The sequence below is a fragment of the Mollisia scopiformis genome (genome assembly GCF_001500285.1).
Source record: "Mollisia scopiformis unplaced genomic scaffold LY89scaffold_9, whole genome shotgun sequence".
Taxonomy (NCBI): Eukaryota; Fungi; Ascomycota; class Leotiomycetes; order Helotiales; family Mollisiaceae; genus Mollisia; species Mollisia scopiformis.
Genome location: NW_017263589.1, coordinates 1,182,181 through 1,207,319, shown reverse-complemented (window position 1 = coordinate 1,207,319; position 25,139 = coordinate 1,182,181). Strand labels below are relative to the sequence as shown.

General features: G+C 46.8%; 11 protein-coding genes across 11 annotated transcripts; 4 read left to right on the top strand and 7 right to left on the bottom strand.

Annotated features, from left to right (window-relative positions):
• Positions 1 to 578: 578 nt before the first annotated feature.
• On the bottom strand, positions 579 to 2,082 carry LY89DRAFT_667957 (uncharacterized protein; the record flags this gene model as incomplete). Its single annotated transcript, XM_018213006.1, has 4 exons — positions 579 to 1,165; positions 1,303 to 1,533; positions 1,653 to 1,707; positions 1,891 to 2,082. 4 exons carry the CDS (start codon positions 2,080 to 2,082, stop codon positions 579 to 581), a joined length of 1,065 nt encoding a protein of 354 aa, XP_018073262.1.
• Positions 2,083 to 2,675: 593 nt separating this feature from the next.
• Positions 2,676 to 4,010, top strand: LY89DRAFT_732445 (uncharacterized protein; the record flags this gene model as incomplete). Its single annotated transcript, XM_018219682.1, has 4 exons — positions 2,676 to 2,750; positions 2,801 to 3,105; positions 3,152 to 3,789; positions 3,838 to 4,010. 4 exons carry the CDS (start codon positions 2,676 to 2,678, stop codon positions 4,008 to 4,010), a joined length of 1,191 nt encoding a protein of 396 aa, XP_018073261.1.
• A 1,091-nt stretch (positions 4,011 to 5,101) lies between these two features.
• On the top strand, positions 5,102 to 6,386 carry LY89DRAFT_717416 (uncharacterized protein). The gene is made up of 4 exons (XM_018218347.1): positions 5,102 to 5,720; positions 5,776 to 5,924; positions 5,982 to 6,187; positions 6,242 to 6,386. The coding sequence occupies exons 1-4, from the start codon at positions 5,355 to 5,357 to the stop codon at positions 6,328 to 6,330; spliced, it is 810 nt and encodes a 269-aa protein (XP_018073260.1). The 5' UTR covers positions 5,102 to 5,354; the 3' UTR covers positions 6,331 to 6,386.
• A 73-nt stretch (positions 6,387 to 6,459) lies between these two features.
• On the bottom strand, positions 6,460 to 8,450 carry LY89DRAFT_780882 (carboxylesterase; the record flags this gene model as incomplete). The annotated part of the gene is made up of 6 exons (XM_018222428.1): positions 6,460 to 6,762; positions 6,816 to 6,873; positions 6,941 to 7,341; positions 7,463 to 7,870; positions 7,924 to 8,079; positions 8,132 to 8,450. 6 exons carry the CDS (start codon positions 8,448 to 8,450, stop codon positions 6,491 to 6,493), a joined length of 1,614 nt encoding a protein of 537 aa, XP_018073259.1. The 3' UTR covers positions 6,460 to 6,490.
• A 482-nt stretch (positions 8,451 to 8,932) lies between these two features.
• LY89DRAFT_775114 (S-adenosyl-L-methionine-dependent methyltransferase) lies at positions 8,933 to 10,271 on the bottom strand (the record flags this gene model as incomplete). Its single annotated transcript, XM_018221984.1, has 7 exons — positions 8,933 to 9,038; positions 9,088 to 9,639; positions 9,689 to 9,749; positions 9,796 to 9,822; positions 9,873 to 10,009; positions 10,109 to 10,133; positions 10,190 to 10,271. Coding segments are annotated over 7 exons (927 nt in total), but the record flags the coding sequence as incomplete, so codon positions are not given.
• Positions 10,272 to 10,705: 434 nt separating this feature from the next.
• On the bottom strand, positions 10,706 to 12,753 carry LY89DRAFT_507394 (alpha/beta-hydrolase). The gene has a single exon (XM_018208038.1). The coding sequence runs from the start codon at positions 12,262 to 12,264 to the stop codon at positions 11,170 to 11,172; it is 1,095 nt and encodes a 364-aa protein (XP_018073257.1). The 5' UTR covers positions 12,265 to 12,753; the 3' UTR covers positions 10,706 to 11,169.
• Positions 12,754 to 13,254: 501 nt separating this feature from the next.
• Positions 13,255 to 15,504, bottom strand: LY89DRAFT_507512 (voltage-gated potassium channel). The gene is made up of 3 exons (XM_018208039.1): positions 15,434 to 15,504; positions 14,987 to 15,276; positions 13,255 to 14,936 (listed from the first exon to the last, which is right to left on the bottom strand). Exons 2-3 carry the CDS (start codon positions 15,241 to 15,243, stop codon positions 13,322 to 13,324), a joined length of 1,872 nt encoding a protein of 623 aa, XP_018073256.1. The 5' UTR covers positions 15,244 to 15,276; positions 15,434 to 15,504; the 3' UTR covers positions 13,255 to 13,321.
• A 1,307-nt stretch (positions 15,505 to 16,811) lies between these two features.
• LY89DRAFT_683739 (uncharacterized protein) lies at positions 16,812 to 17,681 on the top strand. Its single transcript, XM_018214755.1, has one exon. The coding sequence runs from the start codon at positions 17,096 to 17,098 to the stop codon at positions 17,522 to 17,524; it is 429 nt and encodes a 142-aa protein (XP_018073255.1). The 5' UTR covers positions 16,812 to 17,095; the 3' UTR covers positions 17,525 to 17,681.
• Positions 17,642 to 18,881, bottom strand: LY89DRAFT_683738 (acetyl xylan esterase). The gene is made up of 3 exons (XM_018214754.1): positions 18,236 to 18,881; positions 18,097 to 18,179; positions 17,642 to 18,048 (listed from the first exon to the last, which is right to left on the bottom strand). The coding sequence occupies exons 1-3, from the start codon at positions 18,648 to 18,650 to the stop codon at positions 17,863 to 17,865; spliced, it is 684 nt and encodes a 227-aa protein (XP_018073254.1). The 5' UTR covers positions 18,651 to 18,881; the 3' UTR covers positions 17,642 to 17,862.
• A 593-nt stretch (positions 18,882 to 19,474) lies between these two features.
• On the bottom strand, positions 19,475 to 21,185 carry LY89DRAFT_706486 (uncharacterized protein). The gene is made up of 5 exons (XM_018217533.1): positions 21,023 to 21,185; positions 20,785 to 20,963; positions 20,630 to 20,727; positions 19,578 to 20,473; positions 19,475 to 19,521 (listed from the first exon to the last, which is right to left on the bottom strand). The coding sequence occupies exons 1-4, from the start codon at positions 21,064 to 21,066 to the stop codon at positions 19,838 to 19,840; spliced, it is 957 nt and encodes a 318-aa protein (XP_018073253.1). The 5' UTR covers positions 21,067 to 21,185; the 3' UTR covers positions 19,475 to 19,521; positions 19,578 to 19,837.
• A 1,691-nt stretch (positions 21,186 to 22,876) lies between these two features.
• LY89DRAFT_775108 (uncharacterized protein) lies at positions 22,877 to 24,321 on the top strand (the record flags this gene model as incomplete). Its single annotated transcript, XM_018221983.1, has 3 exons — positions 22,877 to 23,224; positions 23,279 to 23,342; positions 23,486 to 24,321. 3 exons carry the CDS (start codon positions 22,877 to 22,879, stop codon positions 24,136 to 24,138), a joined length of 1,065 nt encoding a protein of 354 aa, XP_018073252.1. The 3' UTR covers positions 24,139 to 24,321.
• Between the last annotated feature and the right edge of the window lie 818 nt (positions 24,322 to 25,139).

The window sequence follows — 25,139 nt, the reverse complement described above, 5'->3', positions numbered from 1 at the left end:
CCTAGTTTTCAACGAGCTTAGATGGAGAATTTTGAATGCACCGAGGTTAAATTTAGCGTTTTGTCGTTGAGCCTCTTTCCCTGATGCCAGATAGTGGGTTCTGTTCTTGGTGACGAAATGGGGTGTCGCTAGGTCTGACTTTTTGTTCAAAGCTTCAGATCAATTGTCACGATGAATAATGGATGCGATCTGTTGAGTGTGCTCTGTTGCGTAGTCGCATTACAAAGTGGCAGCTGTTAATTAGGGGCGAGGAAGCTAAGGTGTTTCCTGCTTTGGCATTTTTCGTCTGGCAGTCCGGCTTTTCATATCTACTACATCGAGCCTTTTTGGTTGCTGAGAACAAGCAGCGATACATTTCTGCAATTCTATCCATATCGATTGTATCTTTGAACATTTATCCTGCCTGAAAATCCGCAAAATGTTCCCAGAGCATTTATTGCCCGAGCATCTTTTCAATACTGTACGTACAAGTACCCAATGTGTGCATTCCATAATTTTGGGCCAATTCTTGAAGGTTTAATACTCCTCCCGTGATCCTCACGCTTTACAGCGTTCAAAGTGAACCCTTTGGGACGGACTTATCGATTCATATTTTGAGAAACGACTGTACACGCAATTGCACCTGCAGCGACTCCAAGATTAAGTGCTGATCCTAACCTCAATCCAAATGCTCTGCCCAACACAGTCGTAGATACGCCCGCCACACATCCAGCGGCCACAGCGGGTCGCTTCAACGCCTGTGGAAGCCCTATACTGTGTCCATTCCCCGTCTGGATGCGAAAATCAGCGAGCCTTTGGGCGCGTTGAAGCAAGGACTTCGCAGGTTCATCATACGAAGTCTCAGGCGTTACTTTTATCGATACCGTTTTCGTTCCGGTGGTCGCGACGCTCGTATAGGAGGTTCCAGTCCTGCGACTGCGGCGCTGAAGGTAGGACAGAGTGCGCTTTCTGATCTCTGCGATCTGGTCGCGCTTCATATTCTTGAAGTTCCATGAACAGAACCCATTGCAGTCTACCATGAACCACGAATCATTGTCATATGGATTGAGTGCTATAAAGGCAATCTCAGCGTTTTCATTAAAGCGCTCATTCAACGCATCTGCTAGATCGCTATAGTGTGCTCCTAAGTTGTAGGAGAAGGTGCCGTCCTTCCATATAGCAACCCCTATCGAGTGTTTAGTATTTCTTGTCTTCAGTGGTAATTGAAAACGGATACAACAAGACTCTTGCGTCAATTCCCGAGACATGAGTCAAGAATTTGTCTCCTCATTGAAAGATTGGATGGAGGCGGAAGCTACATACATGCATTGCCACGTCCCAAAGCAACTTGACGAGGTTCGACTTCGACAGCTTCAAGCTTAGAGACGAGCGAGGGAGGAATGTCGCGGTAAAACAGGCCATCTTTGACGGTGCAAAAGTAGGCACCAAGTGGGCCGAACGTGACATTGACATGGGAGAGAGCTTCAACAGAGGAAGAATACTCTTCGAATATTCTGCGATAAACTCGATTGTAAACGAGCTCGTATGCAGTAGCTATAGCACGTTAAAAGATCTGTCTTTCCGAGCGAAGGCGGGACAGAAAAAAAACCTCGGTTGGAAGCTGGTCCGCAATGAGCCCATAAGGGCGTTGGATCTTCGGCAGCTTTGCTCACGGCAGCAATATGGATCCCACCGTCCGGCTCGAAAGCTACCGAGTAGATTGGCCAACTAATAGAAAGAGTCTTGAGCGAATTTGCGACAACGGAATTCATGTAACAACTTGATGTTAGGGATCAATATTGGACATAGAAGGTCAAGAACGTACTATCGAGTATCAAATTGTTCCTGGTCTTGGATTGCGAGGAAGTATTGCCCTGTGCGTCCAAATGCGAATCGCACCTGTTTGCATACCTCACATTCCTTTTTCTCTGACATCTCTTGGTCAGAGGAATCGTCGGGCAGAGTAGCAATGCTTGGCTCGTCTATGGAGCTAGCCTCGCTTGATGGTGTTCCCACGGGCGGAGAACTGATTGGCGATCCATTGGGCAAAGTCTCGCTGGGAAGAGACTGTTTTGTAGGAGCCTCGCTCTGTATATCACCCATCATGAGAGGATGCTGAGAAAAGGTTCACCGATATGGGGACGAAATGTGAGTGATTGAGAAATTATGTCATAGCTACTTAAGCCCTGAATGTTACCCTGCCTTGCCCAGTATATCATGCACATGATTTAAACGAACCAATAATGGGCAATGGCAAGACTATTGGATGACATTTGTATAGAGGCCAGAAGAGAACAAGATAAGTGAAAGAACAGAAATATAATAGTTCAACTGTAAATCATCTAAGCGGAGTGCCTGAAGTTGCTGAGCAACGTACCTACCTAGGTAAGAAAGGAAAGACAAGCACGTGACCCGAAATAGCTTCATTGCAGAAAGCATATAGTTATTCCGTAGGCAGTACTATAGGTCGAAGTATAGCTTAATATTGCTACCACACTATAAGCTCTGTAGAGTGCCAGAAGACTTTATGCAGTTGAATCCAGGTGACCATCTGGGAATCACGCAACCTTACGTAAACTCTCGTCCATCCATCGCATCAGAAGCTCGATACACTCATCAAAATTCGAGACAATTCGAAACACATTGGATTTCTCCACTACAGATTTCAATAATCAGCCTTCGAGTAACGTTTCAAGATGCTAGAATCCCTCTTCCCAGGACCACAAGATGTCCTGCCCCCAACTCCCTCCTGGTACCAGCATGCCGCCGTGGTAGCACGAACCCATCCTACTGTTACATCAATCTGCTCACAAATCACCAGGGAATCTGCATCCTCTCCATATTCCTCCCTCCCGGTCCTATCCGGCTGAGCACCGGTCTCCTCCTCCTTATCCTAATAATCCATGCCACTTTCTGGACTTATGCACCTACGTACAATGAATACACGGTTTCCACGACATCTATGACTACGTTGTTTGCTTGGATTGATTTCGTAGCTTGCCACGATCTGGAACATGATTTCTGGAAGGTTGAGAAGGATGCTGAAGGTCACGTGGTCGAGAAGAGGGTTCCCAATGGGGTTTGGGAAAAGCTGAAATGGTCTACACTGTTTTGGTTCGGTTATAGGTATTGCTATGTTCTGGTCATAAGCCATCTGAATAACGGAAATCAGGAAGATAGGTTGGAACATCCAAGTTTCTTCCATATCTCCAGCGGTCCCCAGCGACTATCCTCGAAGTCGGTTTCTGAGACAGATGTTTTTGAAGACTATCAAGATGTACCTCAGCCTGGACCTCGCTTCCACAAGCCTCCGCCTTCTCAGCCATTCTCGCAATAATGCCGACTTCTTCAAGGAGCCTCTCTTTACTCAAGTACTCAGCGGCTGGGCAACAGCATCCAGAGCCTACTTCGGCATGTCATTTATCTACCATATCGCTGCATTTATTGCTGTTCTTCTCTCCTTAACTCCCCTTTCATCTTGGCCTCCTATCAATGGCTCTTTTCGGCAAAACTTCTTCTCCGTACGTCAAACGTGGGGAAGACTTTGGCATCAATTTATCCGCCGTTATTGCACTTCTGCTGGTCGTGCTGTGACACGAATCTGCCATTTCAAGAAAGGAGGATTCGCTAGTCGGTATACACAACTATGGATTGGGTTTGTGGTGAGTGCTCTCATGCATGCACCTCCAGCTGTAATGTGGAGTGATCGTGGGTTTTGGCAGGCGATGGCTTTTTTGAGTCAGCCGGCCGCGATCATGGTTGAAGATCTTGTCATTCATTGTGGGAAAGTCGTAGGACTAAGAGATAATGGTAAGTTAGAACCACTTATTGTTGTGAAATCACTAATATATTATGTAGGTTTCATAAGGAGCGTAGGGTATTTGTGGACATTCTTGTGGTTTTCATACTCTCTCCGATTTTGGGTTGCCACCGTTCCTGCACAGTACGCGGAAGGTGATGAGCTGCCAAGTCTGATCAAATATGTGATCAAGAGATTTGAAGTAAAATCAGTGTATGGAGTTGAGTATTAGATTTACGCGCTTCTTGAGCCTGGCTTGGAATAGCATGAACAAACCACTCAAAAACAAGCTACTTCCATCACCACCTACCTGTTAATGGCAGTTCATAAAATAGGTTCCGAGATTACAAGGTAATTGACTCCTTGAAAAGCAAGCAACAACTAATTAATCCGTAGAAAAGATGAATGAAACGCCCATTCTTGCGCATGTATTTCTAGCTTTCAAAGCAATGCCTCGATATTATTTTACAACAGTCGGATGAGAAGTCGCAAATTGCCGCAGACGGCGCTGAATCCGCTGAACGCGCAAACAGCGCGGAACCCGCACACAGCGCAAATTGCGCGAAAAGCGGCAAATGTGCAGATTGCGAGAAAAGCACTCTGAGCGGGTAGTCCCAAGAAATACGGCTCCTACTATGGCTATCCAGTGTAAAGCAATTTCTTACTCTTCAAGGAAAGTCTCACCTTGTGTCCGTCGGATTACCGTAATTTTGAGCTTTACCAACTTACCCCTTGAGGGGTAGTTTTGGAGTATATCGGGTTGCAGCTCGAAATACATGGATTGAATTATCGTGGGCTTTGAGATCCCACTCAGATAATGCAATAGTGCCTTGAATCAAATGCGTGCATGGAAAGCGAAGGGTGAGAGGAACGAAGGAGAGTACCTAATGCACAAGACAAATGCTTGAGCTTCCTCAGATAATACGATGAAAGTCAGCTTTTAGCTGCATAGGAGGATCGATCTCAGAGAAAGGAATCAGAAGTACTTCGTATACTCGTAATCACACATCTTCTTATTCATCACAACTCCTTTTGCCACCAGAGCTTGTCAACTAACGACAAGCCTGTCTATACCCAGCCACAATGTCCTCTAATCATCTCCATTGCCTCCTTCAAGAAACTCCCAACGAATAGCCGTTCGGAAGCTGCACCTCATCAGAAGTTCGGCGGTATTAAATGCCGGTGAGCACTAGGATACTAATCAGGAAGGAGCCTAGTCAGGTTACCCTAAATCCCACCGCCAACCAGCGAATACCAGTCGCGCATCCGAACACTATTTAAGCGCTTCGGGGAAATGATCTGTACCTGCAGATCAGTGAAGATGTAAATGACCCCGCTTTCGGCAGGTACATAACCAAGTGACACCTTGGACGACCTGAATAATCGCACGTTGCCCGAATCCTGAAGGAATTACCTTACACGTGCATCTTTGGTAGGCTAACTTGTCGGATGCTGGAAGTGCACATGGGGATGGATGCGGTCGTTTTGCTGGTTGTGATATAAATTCTAGGTGCCTTCTCGGGGATCTCGAACGTCTTTCGATTGAGAGGTGTCGAAATTCAAGCAAACCATCAAAATGATGAACAAAGCTATCCTTCTTGCTCTCTGGATTGGTGCTGGGATGGTTATTGCCAATACTCCTATTGATCCCTCGGTGTTCGTCGACGATCCGCTCACTGCTGTCATCGCCGCAGCACCGCTGTGGCATTTCGATGAGAAGACATGCTTTCCCAGTACTGCAACAGAGGCTGACGGAAGCCAAACCCCAAGTCTTCCAGCAGATGACTGTGCAGTGTTGAAAGCCTTGAATGCGGGTTGTCCAGTTCAAGCGGCACAAACCCAGCAGGAACAACTCTCTACTGCATTTCCAACGTATTATGCTATACAACAGTGTTCATCGGATAACTCCTGGAGGATCGCATATGATGTGTTTTTCCAGAAGGTAGGAATTCTTTGGAATGGTGCACTGAAGATTCTGGGAGCTGATTTGTGGACAGGATACTGGGCATCCATACGACTGGGAATGGGCCGTAGTGAAGTTCCTCCCAAATGCAGATGGACAGTACATCCGAGACGGGATCTGGCTGGAAGAAGATGGAAATCATCCATATACCTCATGGTCCAGCATCCCGAATACGTTCGACAAGTACGCTTCCTCCTATCCGTACCCAGCAAGAATTCAAAACTAACAGAATATCAAAAGTGATACAGATAAATTCCAATACGGAAATCTCAACCGTGACCATCCCAAAGCGTTCTTTGGCAAGTGGAAACATAATGTTGCGGTGGTGTACAATGACGATTATGCCAATGATTGTCTGGGGGCTATTATTGAAAAGAAGGATTACCATAGTGATGATTATCAGTACTATGCAGCTGATAACCTACTCATTGATACGACTGTACCTGGTATGGTTCTCTCCCTCGTTTGATAAAAATCTCTGTACTAACGTCGCATGTTAGCGAGCTACAACTATGGAGATGCAGATTCGACTCCGCAATCCTTTGAGCCCGGTGGAGCGTACGATTTATGTGGAAGTGTATTTTCGTAGGAATGTGAATTTTCATAATGACATTCATAATACTTCGAATGAGATTCATTACCAAGTCTATTTTTCAATGCAGTCACAGCTCTCATCAGCTTGAAGTGACTACAGTAATCTTTGTTCTTCCGATTTTGCCTCAAACTTGACCCAAATTCTTGGAGTATCATCAAGCCAGTAATTCCCTATCAATCGTATTAATGAAAGCAATCCCTTCCTTCCTAAAGGTATCATCTTCCACATAAGTCAAATTACTATTCAGCACCATATTCTGAGGTGCATCTAGATCGTATTTTGGCCAATACGGCAAAGTGCTATTGCCACGGCTTGTATTCGGGTCCAGGTCGTTCACGAAGGATATATAAGCTTTGCCGATGTTGTGGGAAAGGTCTGTGTAGTTCTGGTATTTTGGGAGAGGACCTAGAGCACCTGAAATGTTCTCTGAGGAGAAGTGAGCGACCGAAGATAGGCAGGAACTTAACGAAATGACTTACGGAAGCTGAACACTACATTCACGAAGTGCTGAGCACCTGCTGTGACTGCTGCATTCCACTGGCATGCTGTTAGCATAACATTCCAATCCAAAGGGGTTTTCGGAGTAGAAACGAAAGTGACTTACCAAAGGCGTATCAAACCTGTAACTAAACACATCCAATCCACCCTTCGTATACTCCTCACAAACCTTCCTCCTACCACTAATCATAACAACATCTCCAGCGATCGCACAATCTCGTCTCCACTGTAATCCTTTACTTGGAAAAATCGTGGCATTGGTGATATAGTAAGGCGGTTCGTGAGCTGGGTCATTGGGATACAGTTCTAGCAGCTTCCTTGCTGTCGGAGGGGAAATGGCGTAGTTTCGGTAGATGAGAAGATTGTTGAAAATTGCCGTGTCGTTGTCAAGCCCAGTGACACCGAACGATGTTCCTTCGTCACTGTTTGCGCCGATGAGGAGGGGAATGTGGATGAATTTTCCCTCAGCTGATAGAGTGCTTGGGTAAGCGGTCAGGAAGTCGCCGTCTGATTCAAGTTAGCACGTAGTTGTTCAGATGGGTAGATGGTGTTTGTTCAATGGTTGCTGTCTGGAAATGGAACACGGCAAAGAGAATTTACTTTCCTACGATCGGATTCCACGTCTGACTGACTTGAGCATAAAAAAGCTGATCTTGCGTCAAGTTCCTCAAGCACGCCAGCTGATTACTCGCCGTGTAACAATGCGTCGTCCTCGTGAGGTTTTCCACCGGGCTCGTGTAATACGCGAGAGGTTGCAAAAATGCCCCAATCTGGCTTCCCGATTCCATAATGGCGGCATGGAACAAGCCATCATCTCTACCGTCGTAAGAGTGCAGATGCAGCCCAATACTTTGAGCGCCAGCTGATTCGCCCCAAATGGTGATACGCTCTGGGTCGCCGCCAAAAGCTGCGATATTCTCTTTGATCCAGCGTAGAGCGAGTCGTTGGTCGAGAAGGCCTGCATTCGAGCTCCCTTCTGCGAGGATTTGGGGACTTTGGAGAAATCCCCATACCCCGAGTCTGTAATTTATGGAGGCTTAGAAAATTCAGTGGGTGATCTGATTTCGACATGAGAAGATAGCTTCTTACCGACAATCACAGGCTTCCCAATTTCCTGCCCAACGTGGGCAATACCTGAAACGTTGTACTGGGGATCAGCGCTCGATCCTGCGTATAACCCGCCACCGTAGATCCAGACAAGAACTGGAAGCTTGTCACTGGAGGCTGTCCCAGCCGGACGAATGACTATAGTAATTCAGTATATACGTTCTACAGAAACATTGTCAAAATTAGTTACCGTTGACAGTTAGGCAATCTTCAGACAGCGAAAAGTTTGTGCCATACTGCATGCAACTATAACCGTATTGCGTTGCATTCTTTGTACCAGCAAACGAGGAATTCAAAGACCTCGGCCGCGCAAACCGAAGAGCGCCCAGAGGTGGGATTGCATACGGGATTCCGAGGAATTGATCTTGTTGCCATTCGGGTACATTTTTGCCAACATATGTGCCATTTACAACTGTGGCAGTGGGGCCGTCTGATGTGGAGGTGCTACATTGCGCAAGATGGACAAAGGAAAGAAGAAAGCATAGAATATTCACTAAAAAGAGCTCCATCGCACCTTTCGCGCTGCTTGCGAGTGCCGTTGAGAATGCAGGACCAAGATCTGAAAAAAAATGCTGACCTACCTCCTCTACTTATCCTTATTTAACTCGACATCGACGGAATCATTCATCCAGATTGCAGATGAGGCAGATACAATACAATCATCCATTCATGATATCATTGATCGTACCTGGAAGACGGGAAAATAAGTCGAGGTCCGGAAAAATTAAAGTTACTCAAGGCGGCCGATCAGCGATACCCCGCATCCTCAAGCGGTAATCAGCTAGGTTGAAACTACCCCATCAGTGATGCGGGGTCAACTCAGTAAGCTCTGTTCTGTCATCACTGTTAGTAGTCGCACGTGCGTGTTCAATAAAGTCCTGCGCATGCAGCTGAGAGTATATCCTCAACTGAGTTGCAGTGGCACATGACCGGGTCACTCTTGACTGCTTGACAGGCCGTTTCAATTGCTTCAATCTAACGTAGTAGGATAGTTGCAACGGGAAAAGATGAAATTGTATCCAATCTACGCAGGCTATGCAATAAGACGGTCTTCTCAAGCTTCAGTAAGCTGGGGCTTCTTCCCATATACAACCTTTCTGCTTCAACATCAGTAATCGTGTAATCCCGCAATAAAGGCAGACTCACATTGACAAATAAGCAGGGATAGAAGTATCTTTGAGGTCATTCTTCACCCCAACAAGGAAACTCCGAATCTCATCAGCAGTCCAGCCCAGCTGACCAATGACTTTCAAACTCATGCCTTCTATCCCATTCAGCATATCCGCTTGAAAGAACGCCGCAATCTGTTTATTGTGCTTCCCCTTCACCCACTTGTTCGTCGGCCAATAGAACGACTTCTCAACTACGTCTTCAAATCCGACTTCTGTCAACCAGCGCTTATAATTAAGCACATTCGTCCATGGACGTCCAATTTTGGTAGACCCTTCAACGCATAATTTGTTCCAGCGGTACAAGTCCGAGTCTACTGGTGGCTCGCCGATATAATTGAAGGGAAAGACTGCATCTTGAAGCTCGAGGTAGCCGCCTGGCGCGAGAGACTTAAAGGCTTCGCTAATGACGTGCTTGGGGTCTTTGAAGCATGAGAGGAGAGCCCGTCCATGGACGTAGTCGAACTTTTCGGCGAAGTTCCATTCATCTTCTGCATCATCTATTTCGAAACGGCAATTTGGCGGCACGCTGAGTTACGAATCAGTAGGGTAGTCTGGGGTTGAGAAGGAGACAATACTAAAGTGGCTGGATTGCACTCAGATCTGTCCCAACGATCTGGGCGGATGGAAAAAGGTGTGCTGCACAATGTCAACATTAAATCTGGACCGGTGCTGAATGACTGACAGAATTCAATGGCCCAGATTCCTGTCCCTACATGAGGATTAGCTTTTGGTCTTTCACTTATTAACCGAACTTCTTACCCGTTGCAATATCGAGAACTTGACGCACATTGTGCGGCTCGACACCAATCGGGGCCAAGTAAAGTTTCTCGTGGAGAGTGAGGTAGAATAAGGTGTGTTGGAGATCTAGCAGAGTATTAGGAGCGGATAAGTGGTCACTAGGCTCAAGGTCTACCTAATCTTTCTCTCTCTTTCTGTCAAGTACAGTTTTAGGTTAGATGCGAGGAGAAAGAAATGCCGCGGGGCTTCAACTACACACCTCGTCATTTGGTAAATTGTATTCTGTGAATTTTGTCAAATAAATTCGCAAGAAATCTCGAAAATAGGAGAAAGCATACTTCCTTGCTTGAAGTGATGGTACGTCCTGCCATTTTCCTCGATGTTTTCATATATACTTGATCGTATCGACGTGGTGGATGTCCTGCTGGGTCATCAATTCCGGTACCAAGATACATCTCACAGAATCCCAGCGGGACAACGGTTTGGGACAGCGTACACGTCGGATAGAGTGCCAATGGCAGAATCAGCATCGTCCTACGAATTAATTGTCAGCGTTCGCATCGTGGGTAGCACAACATACCCGCCAGCTTACTTACATGATCGCGCTGTCGGTCGATTGATGGTAGCGAGGGAGTGCTCCCGGTTTCCCATGGCGCGTGAGTAGTGTCTTCGGCATGGCCTAAAACTCCCGCATCTAGGGTGATAAGCTCTGCCGGAACACTATCGGGTGGATTGAGTTCTGGCATCTCCTTGGCGTGAATTCTAATCAAAATTGGGGTGCAGATTCAATTGCAAATCGTCTTCTCGACTGCTCTCATTCAATGCAGGAGAGGAAAAAAGTGATAAAGATTGCGAAGGATTTGTGATTGCTTTTTTGTCAATGCTCCACTCCACCTTCAGCTCCTTTCGTACAAGCGTTACAACAATGATCTCCACTCTTCACCTGATCTTCTGTATGTAACCCAATTATTTGCGTAACAATCGGTCTGAACTACAGATAATCCCAAGTTCCACAGGCCATAAACTACGGTAAGTGTCAGACTGCCCAGCTGGCTTCGACAGCCATGGCAAGACTCAAGCTTGAATCACGTGCGTAGAGTACCGGTATGGAGGGCAGGGCTGATATCACATTCGAGTGCACGAGAGCTCTGGACCAAATTCGTTTACGCATTAGAGGCATCACCTGCAAGAATAATTTGAGGATTGGCAATAGCTTTTGATTGTTTTACTTCAAGGAATGATTCGAGAGACTTGCACTTGACACAAGGACAGCAAGATTCCAGTGCTACTTCTCTACCACCTTGCAAACTTTTCAAACTCAATAGTTTTTAATCTGCGCATTCTTGTAGAAGTAGGGCCAGTAATCCGCAACTTCCGTCGCAAGCCACTTTGCAATTGCCGCATTCGTCTCTTGAGGAGCCTCTGCGGAAACCCAATGACCCGCAGCGATGCTTGTCCAAGTGAGCTTGCTCGCATGCTGTCTCATCGGGTCTGCCAATCGAGAATTGGCCGTATCACAAACGCTGTCCCACTGTGGCTCGATGAAAAGTAGAGGCTTCTCGAAATGACCTCCATTCTTCTGTTTCGACAAGTTGAACTCCCGATTGCGTTTGTGGTTCATGTAGTACGAATCCGGACCGTAGAATCCCGTTTTCTTCATCGCTTTGATGAGCTCCTCCAATACATCCTGACCTAGCATCGCGCCTTCTGTGGGAACATTGTTCCATTCAGGAAGAGCTTTGGGAATACCTCCGAACCAACCGCCATCCTTAGTGACAGTAGCCGTGAAAGCTGGCTTGCCATATCCTAGAGCCCCTCGACCTTTGGACACAGCGGAAAAGGAAACTTTGAGCCAAGGCTCAACATTGGCATCGAACCATTCGGTTGCCTTGTCGAAAGATTGCTCGTAGAAATTTTGATAATCCCATTGACCAAATGGAAACTTGTCTTCGGGGTACATCTCCCGATTGACCAATTTGACCACCTCTTCTAGCCCAAGCTCGAGCGTTCGATATGGTACAGCCATTAGGCAAGATGCTTTGATGACTTCTGGATGTGTCGCCATCAAGGTGCTGAGAACGCCCGCACCCCAATCGTGTGCAAGCCAGACAGCTTCGGTTCTGGTAGTAGCCTCCAGAAGGGCCAGCAGACCTGGAATGATATTCTCGTGGGAGTAATCTTCCTGGACTTTCGTTGATGTAGATTCGCCATAGCCAGGCATGTCCGGAGCCACGACTAGAAAGCCGAGGGCTGCAAATGTCTCAATTTGAGGCTTCCATGTGTAGGCAATTCCAGGCCATCCGTGCAGGAAGATTAAGAGTTGGCCCTCGGATGGCCCGGCGCTGATGTATGAGATCTCTTTCTCGCTATTTGCCTGGTATTTCACGACGGACCTCTTGTAGGAAGAAGCCATTTTGAAACACGAAGGACCTCAATGCGAGAAGAAGCTGAGGTCGAGCAAAGAGAATTGGGATCGGAAGGACAAGAAGAGCAGACGTCCTAATAAAGGTTCTGTCAGCTTACGTCGTATGTTTTGCCAAGGATCAAATTCCAGCGTTCTGCGCCGCAAGGGAGCTAGTTGTACTAGTACAGTGAGTGAGTCACGAGGGAATACGAAGTACAGCGCTCAGATCTCCAGATCTCAGGCTACGAGCGGCATGATAGGATCCTTTAGCGATACCAGTGTCAGGTTTAATCGCAAAGCAGCCCTTCAAGGTAAGCTGCGCCTATGATTATAGGGCTTGCAGCGATCTTTTGGTGACTTTACAGGGCAGTAGTGGATGATCCCTGAGTTTTCCAGAGTCTTGGCCGGGAAATCCGCTCCGTATTTCAAAGCACAGTATGCGATCTTGAGAAACTAAAACTTTCATTGATATAAAATTTTCATTAGACTCAATTCAAGAAATTGACGTTAGGTGAATTCTGAGAGAATTTCATAATGATTGTCTATATTTTATTATAAATATTTGATAATTTCCGCCAAATCTGATGCCGCGACTGACAAATAATTCGACAGAGTACCAGGAGACTCATCCCTGATTCGCGACAGGAGTCCGGTCAGATACAGTATCCGACGCATACTCTTCGTTTCCGATTGGACTTCACGATTTGTAGACCTGCGCGGTGAGTGCCAATATGACCCATATCATCATGCAACATGAATGTTCCGATTTCTGTTCGATACGGAGCTTTCTCACGTCGACGAGCTTGTTTTGGTTTCGACAAGACGTTTGTTGTAATATATGTTGTTGAAATACTCGAGTGGTTGACGTTTACCTGGGTAGGTTATCGTAGCTGCTTCTCTGTCTTCGTGGGCGCAAGCCCCGCAGCGGGGTAGCTTCGCAACTGATGTGGAGGCTTTGGCTGAGCAAACCTATGGACCTTATGAACAATATGAATTGTGTACTAACAGTCATGCTCTTTTGAGAACTGTTCGGCTCTGAGCCAAGCTTGCTGATTGGGAACACAGCTCATATCGTAGGAGTCAAAGAGTCCTCGAGCTGCTTGCTTAGCTTCTGGAGAAGCCATTCAGTCTCCGTCTGCGTACCAAACAACGGGCCATCATCCTGCAGCCAACTCCAACCATTTTCATCAATTTCTCCATTCCCTCCATTGCTGTTTTGAGACGGTGCTGATGTATCTTTCTCCCTATGCTTGATCTCTAGCAGCTTCAAAAACCTCGCCCATTCCTCGAAAGTGTACGTTCTCGGAGGACTTGCGGAAACATCTTCCAACAGACTTCGAATTTCTTTTGCTATCAGGTATTGCCGCATGGTGACAGCTTCGTCATGGTCGTGGTCGGGGTGGGGAATGTGGCCGGTCTCGTCGTGAATGTTCATGATCTTTCCCGTTTTTCTATCCCTGAAACCGTGCTCGCCATGTCTCTCCATTCCTCCATGGTGACCATCTTTATTAGATCCTCTCCTATGCTTGAGATGTAATTTCCCCATGTGAAAAGCTTTTCTGGCAAATGAGTGTCTTTCGCGACCACCGCCTTCGTGTTCCAATACCACAAAGCGGTCAATCTGTGCGATGATCCCCTTGATGATGACCAATACCGTAGCACCCATGCTGGCAATGAGAATAGTCATTGTTGGCACAGCTAATAGGCCCCAGAATACGAATATCGGTCGACCAATATTACTCTCCACATAAAAGTCGCCGTAGCCGATAGTAACGGTTGAGATGAACACAAAGTACACAGCATCAAAATAACTCCACGGCGCAGATTGGAACGATGTTGGCGTTGATTCTGTCTTCCAAAACACGACTGCGCCGATAAACCACAGAAGAACAAGTGCAACTGCGGCAATTCCTGTTAGAAGCCACAGCTGCCGTGAGCGAGCCCGTGATTGAATTCGTCGCATCAAGTTGAATTCTGCCCTCTCTCTTATGTGCTCGGATTCATGATTTTGATCATTCCTTGCTTCTTGATCGAAGTCAGCCTGAAGCAATTCGCGCTGTTTGACTGTCAAGCGTGAAACCATTTTCTTCTGGGCTTGATCAATGACCAGCGACCCAATCGAGCCAGCAACTAATCCTATCATGATGATACCAGATGTTGCATATGGGATAATTAGAGATCGGCCAAGGTGCGTCTTTGGAACCACGTCACCATACCCAATTGTGAGGAGCGTGACTGTGGCCCAGTAGACTCCATCAACAAAGATCCAACCCTCAATATGAGCGAAAACAGCAGCGCCACAGATCAAGTACGCAACAAAGCATGTTGACTGGGCCATTAATGTACGCTGCGGGAGCGTTAAAGTAGCGCTGAAATCGGGGTGATAGTATCCTTTGATAGCTCCGAAAGTAGTTATGAGGAGAAGTGTTGCAAATATGAAGTACAACACTGCAGAAAGACAAGCATAGACGAAAGGTTGGCCGTACGAGTAAAGTGTACCAGTTTGCAAGTGCGTAGGCGTGAGTATGATGATAACCAAGAGCATTATAGAGGAGATGTACCACCCCACAATCGTAGCCGCTTGGGCGGCGTGGAATGGCAATCGATGTGCGAAACTAAGGAGGAGGGAAAGGTTTGCGAGTATAGCGATAGCTAATGATATTGCATTGATTGCGACTAACCTGCAGCGAATTAGATACTTGGGTATGCTCAAAGGACTATTAGCACTTACCAAGACGGATCCCCAACTGCAATCTCAGTGCTCTCAACATCTCCAGCGGGAATTATAACTCGCCATTCCTCCACCAAGGCGCAGATGTTCAACGCAGAAGCAAGAGGCCCGAAACATGCTGCAGCAAGCGGGAATACAGTAGCAGCATACCAAACACGACTAGATTGGTAAAACTCTTTAGGCTCTTCCGCAAGTGGCGACACTTTGTGGTCTTGGTTTTTCGGTTCGTCCTGAGCTGTAGGCTTAGGCGACTCCATGACCGTTGGTTATTAGATAATTGACGACTTTGCCTTGTTGGGGTAATATGAGAGAGGTGCGCATGGAAGACTGAACGACGAGGAATGCAATGAAATTGTAGCATACAGCAATGGGAGCTAGGCGCCATTCGGAACTGTATATCCTTGATTTGCGGGCGCGTAGACGCGTAACAATGATGTCATCACCTACCTACATCGCATTGAGTGTACTCAAAGCAGTGCATATAGAACAAAATCAAGTACAGATTGCTCAAGTCCTGTTCAATGCTGTATAGAATATGCCAAGACTTTTATCTCTTCCATTCCGAGACATGTCAATGCCAAGAGCCGGGCTACAGAAAGTCAGGCTAAACGAGGTCCGGACTGTTTGACAGCTCCACAGCACTAGCCACTCAGCCACTTCCCTAGTCCCTGCTCTGTGCACGTGCTCCCCAGCCACGGTTGTCAAAGCACAGGATTCGTTTCACTTCCGTTCTTGTTCACTTCAAATGTCCATCTCCTCCACCGTGTTTGAGTCTGCCATTCGTCAGTGAGCCGCGCTCTCTTCAGGCTACGCTATCATCCCTGTATGGATGTCTAGATACATTTGTTCTACATGCTTGATGTGAAAGGTAGGAAGTGGACGGACGATTCGACGAAAGATTTGCACAAGATCGAAAGTCTTCGGCTGCAGTGCAGGACTTGAAGCTCAATTCAACTTATGTTGACTCATGGGAAACACCTTATCATTATCACGCTGAGAAAACTTCATTTGAAGGTTCTTCAACGAGGGACATCTCGATGAGGCACGGAGAATGCACGGCTTTACACTCTCCGCAGCGGAATCCGAGAACACCGAAGAAAGATGAATAGCGATTACCGGGAAATCTGAACGATCGATTTTGTATTGCAGAAATCCTACTCAATGGTGCCTATCTTTAGGTTATGGCATAACTTCAGCTTGTTTACGGAGTATTGTTCTGGTGAGACTTCTTCATTAAGATCTCAAAAGGCTCTTGATCCAGTGTCCAGTGTTGGACTTAAGCTCCAAACTCAATCATTTATTACATACATATATAGCTCATATTGAAGGACACTCTTGCGTCCGGCAAGTACGTCCACTCACTGTGAGTATTGCAGATCACGTGATACTTTACTAAACTCTACGTTTTGGAACCGGCAGAAACCTGCAACAAAAAGCGCGCAGCTCCGTACTTAAGTCTTTGATTCCGTGATCAGAACAGCTCGCTGCATCTTCTCCTATCACTTATGGCTCTTTATTGAAACTCGCTTAATAGTTCGCTTGCGATGTTCATTGGTCCAAGCTGTTAAGGAGTCACCCCTTAGCGACAGCTGGAACATCGTTTGTAAGGGGTTCGTCTGATAAGATTCTAGAACGGAATCCAATTCGACTCTAGGCGAAACATGAACGACATTCTCTCAAACGGGCCACGCCACTTCCCCAGGAATTTGCGCTGATCATTGATAGCCGGCACAAGGCGAAACAAACGCTTGTCTCGGCTATTTGATAGAGACGAAAATCCTAAACAAACTTCTGATAAGGAACAAGGGTCTATCTGCCATTGAAGTCAATTGCTCGGACGAACATGATGCGAGGGGGCGGCTGCATTGGGATATTTGAAGGATGTTGGTTCCGTGACTCGAGCAGTACTCTTCACTTTTCTTTGGGAGTATTCCATCAACGATTGTATCGTTCTTCTTTTCGTCTATCATTCTCGTCACTCCTTCAAATTATTTTCGTACTCTGGCTGGGCCTGTTACTTCTTTTCTCTGTTCTATATTCACCAATAACCCTTCAAATTACATCATCAAGAATTCTCTTCTTTCACAAGGAGGTATCGATCACTCGAAAATGCAGTTCCTCACTACCGCCACTCTCCTCTCCCTCCTCTTCCTCAGCACATCTGCGCTCCCAACCGCACTCGATGAACGAGCCGCTGCTGTTGCCCAGATCGACCCTTCCCTTGTCCCCATCTTCAGTATCAAAACAGGGTCGGGAGTCGGTGTCAACGGTGTAGCAATTCCCAAGACTTGTCCACCGGCCCGCGCAGCCTTCATCTCCAAATTGAGCACCAACGTGGCAGCGGGCAACGTTCTCGGAACTCCAATCACGTTCAACACCAATCCTAAAGTCAATGACACCAAGACGAACGAGGCCCGGGCGACGGCGATGATCATCACACTGCAGAGTTTTACGGGAGTGAAGGGAGTTGGATGTCCGGGTGCCAGTACGCCAGAGTTGTTGAGCCAGCAGAAGACGGGTGTGATGTCCCCGAGCTAGGTCATGTTTGGATGGTGCGGTGTTTTGGCTATGGTCTGACAACATAGCGGAGAAAATTTGGGGCTTCGAGCAGTGCTCGGCGGGTATATATTCTAGGCAAAAGTTTATTGAAGTATAAGCATGGATCAATTCACAACGAAATTACAATCTTTTTCTGGTATTGAATTGACAATATTCCTTGAACATAGTCGACTTGGTATATCATTGCATGCTCATTCTCGTTTGATGCAAGCCGTCGACAAAGTCATTTGACTTTCAGCCTATCTAGCCGTTTTCGACCTTCGACGTAAATCAAGCCATGGAGCGCATTGCATCAATCCACATTCTTTTCCTGCCACTCACGAACTGAGGCTCACGATGAAGTCTACAGCATCCGTTCCCCATGTAGGAACTTCTTGGCTGTGGGCAGTGGTATCATCGCCCGAGGCGCAGTATACATCTCCATTGTCACAGTAGCTTTGTATCTTGGATGCATATGTGTTCAGCAGCGCGAGACTAGAGCCGCCAGCTGAGCGAGCAAATATCTAGATCGAGCGTTAGTAATGAGCAGAACTTAAATCTGGTAATCTTACTCCATCAGTAGTGGTGTCTGTGCCAGCATCAAATGATTGACCATGAGTGAACGTGGGGTCGCCAAAGACAGTGACGGCCGAGACTGCAATACAAGTCAGAACCTTTCTTGCATTTCAACATACCGGGAAGGAGACTCACGATAGGCAGCATAGCTCGGAGCAAGCGGGGTTGGCTTGTCAACTCCACCTGCTAGAACATCCGTAATCACGTTGCCTCCCTGACTGAATCCCACAAGCACAATCTTGCCACCACAATCATTCGCGTAGGTCTCTATGAGACTGATCATGGCGTTGATACCATCAGTCACTGAATCGTCGTACAAAGGATCCAAGACTGATGCAGGATAGTCAAGTGCTACGCCGCCCGAATTTGGAATGGCGCTGAGAACACCACTGACGACTGATGCTACACTGCCATAGCCAGCAGCTTCTTCGGATCCACGAGCACCGATCACATAAACTCCACTGTAGCAAGTGGTTTGGCGGGGAAGGACAGCGAGAGGTGCGGAGGAAACGAGGGTAGCCAAGCAAATGGCAATGACTGAAGCAAGCATGGCGAACTTTTGAAGATGTGTTTCAACGAAGAGGAGTGAAAGAAGAATGTGGAACGAGTGCAGGAGTTCTCACCGAAGAGGAGAAACCCCGGGTAGTATTGCGCTGCGGTACGAACAGGATATTTCACCCAGGAAACTTTTCCATTTATATACTTTTCGGACTGTACGACTTACGATGTTCCCGCGCACGTTCTCCAAAGGTTGAAAGTTCCATGCATCGGCCACTACTGGTAAGCACACGGAGTATGTCTTCATTTGTGAAACAGAGGCAGACCATTTTATAAGAAAGGAAGGTGTCTAAAAAGGCGAGGAGGCACGCTTTCAAGAGCCGGCACCTTATTCGCGGCATTCGTCTGATGATGATCAACTTGATCGGCATGTTGTGCAGAAGCGCGCTGGGTTGTCCGAGTACAAATTAGGACCGAATCCAAAAGGAACACCGCAAATAAGTAAAATATGACAGAATGCTTCGGCGATTGGATATGAAGTCTTTTCTTGCCCCGATCCTTTCAGTAGTGTGGCCAATCGGAGGTTTTACAGAACATCGGCGCTTTCGCACCTGGTGAGTTTATCCGTAGTTCTCCTTCCGGTTCTAGGCCGTCGTCGCGTGACACTATAATGCTATGTCGGCAGTTCAAGAAAATGGGACCTTGAACTACTGTAGAATAGCATTCATACTGGGGTAGAAGTGGCCTTTCAAATAGACTAAAGACACTGAGTTTGTTCAATCGCGAAAGGTTCAAAGGAGCTGACTAGAACCCGCCACGAACATGCAGGAATCCTAAACGCATGCTAAGTACCTAGAGTATTTATGGAAACAAGATAAGCGAGCTTATGACCCCTTCAGAAGCCTTCTTCAATGCACGTTCCTAACTGCGCGGCTTTGCAATTAGGTGATCGTTTTGAAATGGTAGAAGGATAATACATACAACCATGAGCAGAGAAAAACAAGGCTTAAGGGGGGAGATCTTAGCAGTGGGGTCGATTCCAATAGCTTGGATGCCGTTTCCAATTGTTGCAGTCTTTGATCTTATGCCAGAGCCTTCAGACTTGTGCAGACTTTCCATACCTAGGTGAGGTAGATATACTTACAGGCCATCCTACACACGTGACCATCATCTCTTTCGCCATCTTTGGGAGTGATCCCGAACTCCCTCAAGAGACAGTATTCTTTGACCAAATACGATTTAATGGGGAGTTGTCGAAGTGGGGTCCGCACCGCCGAGTGGCGGCTTGCCACTCAGCAGCTTGTCAACGCCGAATATTGACAGCGGGCCACTTTGAGCGCCATGAAAGAAGAACCATCCAAGCAATCCACAGATAACAAGAAATGCACCTGTCACCAACACAGCAAGTATACAACCTCTTGGTCGCTGCCTCACCTCGCTAGAACCCTCTCCTCCTAGTGTACGTCCTGGGCCGAACCTCTTCCATGACAAGTCCAATCCCCAGGCCGTCTCTCCAGCCGCAGGCGTAGATGCTGTCCCATAAGGTCGTTCCACAACATTTTGCGTCCCGAACATTTTCTTGACCCATCCCGGAGTCGTAATCAGGTTACGTTTGATGCCAAAATTGGGATAAAGTCCGGTCAGAAGGTCGTAGAGGTAAGCAGCAGCAAGGCCTGTAGCTTGGATCATTGCTGCTTGTGGCGAGTCTAGGATGAGTGTTAAGAGAAGGAGTGCATAAGGGAGATATTGTGATGGCATTTTGAGGATGACCAAAGTCATGGGTTCATCCCAGGAGTCGCGAGTAGATGTCGTTATGAAAGATAGAGCAAGAGCGGATGCCAATCTCTGACCAGAAGTGATCAACAGATTTAGTATCTATATTGTTGTTAGAGTTGATTGGCTCTCTAATATAACTTCAAAGATGGACTCGGCATGCATCAACCACGTGATCACCACTTTTCGGAACTGGGCATAGACCGAGACGTGCTAGCAAACAAGGCGCCTGAAAATCGCTAGGAAATGTTAACTTACCACAATGATGCCACCATTGAAGCTTATGTAGGTCACAAAGTCAGCTCGCTGGGAGAACCTGAGCGGACCCTTCTCGAGCTTTGCACCATAAACATATACTGCTCGGTGTTAGGCCACGTTTTCCAATATGCTGAGTTTCCAAAATTCAGACTTACAGAAATAGGTATCAAAAAATATTCCAAGGTTAGGACCCGTGATTAGAAGACAAGTTTTAACTCGCCATAATTCTGGTGGTAGTTGGGTGAGAGATGGCAGCGAGAGTACGAATCGATCATAAGGGATGACCCGAGTGTAGATGAGTACGGAAAATGAGAAGACGACTGCAGCTAGAGTTCTAATATTAATTAGTATTGGACAATAGATGTGAGGTAAGAGAAGATGCAGCAACTGTACCTCGAGATTGGTGGTGCAGAGAGAAAAATATCAAGGGGTGACATGTTCAGTGACGGATATGACTGTGGAATCTATGCAGCGAGTGTTATAATGAAACAATAAGAACAGAAAGCCGTCTGCTGACTGCGCTCGAAGACTTGGGGACGTTGTTGAAGTTGTTGTGGTCAACGGAGAGGTTGGTTGGAGTGGGAAGTTGGCGTTTGGGATTTTCTACTAAAGTGGTTAGCGTGAGCAGGGATTCATGTTTATAAATAACCTGTAGTGTCGCCATCTTCTAATTCTCTCGAACTTTTTGATTCATGAGCTGATGCTTGATGTTCGCTCCCATGTTGTATCGTAAACATCTCAAATCTGTTTTCCATCTAATAATTCCTCTCAGATAGAATACCGTTAGTCCGGAGCAAGATGGACTGATCGACATGCGTACTCGCGTGGAACAGGTCAACCCAAGTCGGAATGCTTTCTTGATATTCCGTCTGATTATAGATTTCGGTAATACTTGATTCACTTTTGTGTGGGTACGAAACTAGAGCGAGCAGCTACGTATAACGATTAGTTAACTTTTCATCCCGCTTCGTCTCCGCAATTCCCCGGTTTCTCTTCAACATATATCACTGTATTTCTAGAACTCGTCTTGTGAGATAGAAGATCACAATATCTGAAGTGACAGCGCCGGTTAGAGCCGCTATACAGAGCTGGCTGAAGGCCTTTGTCGAGGATTTCGGTGTAGATAGATGGTAGAGAGATATCACTTCATAATTTACCAAGTCAAACTCCAAGAGACTAGCTAGTGACCGAGAATCAGAAAGATAGGCAAGGGAAAGAACGGATGTCATAATTTCTTTGCAAAGGCTCTTCGCGCCTAACTTAGAAGTGGTGATAATTCCTCATGCGTCTTCATCCTCTCGCAAAGCTATCCAAGCGATACAAGGCTACAATAAATGCACGATCTTGTTTAAGTGAAGCATTCGATTCTCTAAGATGGATGTTTCAAGCATTTGTATGAAAATTTCCGACCAAGAAGTTTTACTAGAAGGTGACTTTTCCACAGCAAAGAACTAAATATGATCATCTCATGTACAGTGCCCACAGATGAACCCACTTTTACAAGAACGACATGGTCGGGTCAAGGGATTTTGTGGATCATGATACGTTGCTAACGAGAAAAAATTGAACTTTCGTGGATTTGGTTGTGTAGAATCATGATACCCGACGCTAAAGTAATGATGGTGGGTTGAGGCGTATGGGTTGTACCAGATGCGAACGATGTTGTTAGGGTATTGAAAGTGCCCGCCCTGTTGACGTTGGAGAGGCCATTCGAAAACAAATTTTCCGGGATGGTATCTACGGGCTCTGGGACAATATGGTCTGCGACGGCGGGGGCGTGTGTCAATATGTTGCCGAGGGAGAATGTCTAAACCCTCAAAGTTTTGGAACTTCTTTGGGTATTTTGTGATGAATCCAGGGGGTCCCGGGGCGTTCTGTCTTTGTGTTCGGACCAAAGCAGCATCAACATGATGGAACCGGTGGCCGTGGGGCATATTCTGACAGAGGTACTGAGACGAGGTTTGTCAGTGTTCATCAAGCGTGCCTTGGAAGGTAGCTTACGTATGGGGGATCTGGCGCTGGAACAAGCGCTGCGGCCACAGGGACAGATGGTGCTACTGGGAGATGTCCTATTGGAGCAGGGAGAGCTGGGGTACCACTTGTAGCACCGGGGACTCCAGCGCCAGCCGCTTGAGGTGCCAACGACATGACGACCAGGGCCTCGGATCAACGTTCACGGTTGAAATTTCAACCCTAAATCTCCTCGCCGTCAACTTCGTCATTCATTGAACTTGAGTCGCAATCAATATGATCATGACTGGCTCGCAGCAGGTCGACATGCAGCAGATTGAGATTGTGGAGCAGACAAAGCACGAACTTTTGGTAGCCAATATCTTCGACAAAGCACTTGCCAACAACATTGACGACGGACATGACCAAGTAGCCACAGCCGTGTCAGAGATAATTCAACTCTTCCCTTCTAGCGGATCAACTGAAGAGATGGAGTCTTACTTATGGAATCTCTGGGGGACTTTGATTCAGAAAGCTCAGGAAGTACCGCGCCATGACGAGCGTCAACGAACTCTGGTCAGAATTGTGACGACGCTGAGAGATCAGACACCAGTTGGGGACAGCAATAGCATCACTGTTTGGGGGGTAAGTCTTTATTTCTCAAGATGAAGCGAATATAAGTGCATAATCTTCTTGTAGTCAAATTATACCCTCTGGACTGACCTTCCGCTACTTGGTCCTTGTATGCGAGAAGCTTGGATAGGTGGGTCGCCCATGTAGATTCTGCGAGTAATGTTCTACTAATCACTATCTCCTCCTTCAGACCCTACACTGGAGAGTGACGATGAAGGCAATACTACCGATGTAATTGCGCCTGAAGACGAAAACGAGATTACACTTTCGAAGCACCTCCTGGTTTCTTTAGAGGCCAGATTATAAGTGCAACTTCGCTTGAAGACGAAGATGACGCTGGCGAAAGAGATTTGTCCCACAACGAAGATAATACTACCAAAGAAATTGCATCCGAAGATGAAGACAATACTGCGGAAGGAATTGCACCTGACGAAGACCACACCGAGGAAGAACTCGAATCCTGGATTAACCTCAATGCGTTCGCTGCACAACTACTCGAACATCGAACAATGTTGTGGGCTAATCTTGGACTCTGGCAGCTGCGTACCGCTCTGGAGAGAAATGGGGACTTTGTCGAGTCTCGCATCATCGTCGCTTCGGAATGGATCAGGCATGCTGGCCTACAAATATTCGATCTGTGTTTCTATGACGTGGCGGATGAAGATTCCAGGAACGCAATGGCTCCGGGACCGCTGATATCTCAAGAGAAAGGAGGTTTCACACGATTCCGTTGGAACTATTGGAATGGGAGGTTTTGGAAAGCCAGCGAATTTGGAGGTTCTCGTAGTAGAAGTGCGACAGAAGCGGCGACAGAAGCGGCGACAGAAGCGGCGACAACCATGCAGCTCATACCCAGCTCTCGTATTCAAGGGCCAAATTTACTCGGACATGACCCGAATCTAATGTTAAGGATACGATCGGACTAATTCGTCTCGCTTCGAAGGGGCCCCATCGTTTGTCGGGGAAAGTAATTTGTCCGCGCTCAAATAAGTAATATTTATTCTTCAATGACCTAATGAAAGAGGACATGAGAGATGTCTCTCTCTTTGTTCAAGACCTCATGCATAACTTCTTACCGGCTTATCTTTCCATCATCCAGAAAATAAAAGACGACAACTACGTAACAAAGCAGAAGGATTGGCAACAGATCAGGAGGGGCGGATATTTTGAATTCAATCTGCTGTTGGACAGAGGGACGAAGTTCGGACTCAGCGGACCATCTCCAAGAATCCAAAGCATTTTCATGTCTCTACCGCTCACAGCTAGTTGGAGGTGCATACATGCTCCCGAAACTGTGAGTAATTTAGAGAGGAAGAGTTTTTGAAGGTTCAAGGAATTCAAGTGAATAGATGTAGTAAGATCAAAGTAGTTGTAAATCATGGTAGTTTCGACCCAATGAACTCCTTCGATTGATGCTCTCCTATCGGATTTTTCTCCGTCTTCTCTTCACGTTGCCCTTGCTGTTCTTGTTAAGACCCGTTGCTGATAGCGATCGAGACAAAACTGGGGGGTTTTTTTTCAACCAGTCGTCAATCAGATAAGCTCTGCTTGCGGGCAGTTAACCTTGCTTAATCCATCACAGAAAATAGAACTTGAACTGTGGTTAACACCAATAACGGAAACTCTCGCGAATTTACTTCTCAATATCTAATCCTATTATTTCGTCATTCACTTGACTGCGGCACAGTGCTCAACGGTTGCGTGGGAAAGCCTGAAAGAAGGCGAATTTGGGGTTTCGGTGAGCTCTGCGACATTATGCGGCCCCCAGCAATGATCCGATCGAGTGCGCAGTAGTTCTCGATGCGGGCCTCAGCTCCGCCGAGACTCCCGGTAAACTTATCGGCATCGTTCCTACTTGTCGAAACGAGGTTCCAACATCAATGCGTTGCAGATCTCTTTCCAACTTTGCGCATCACAGCCTTGTCAA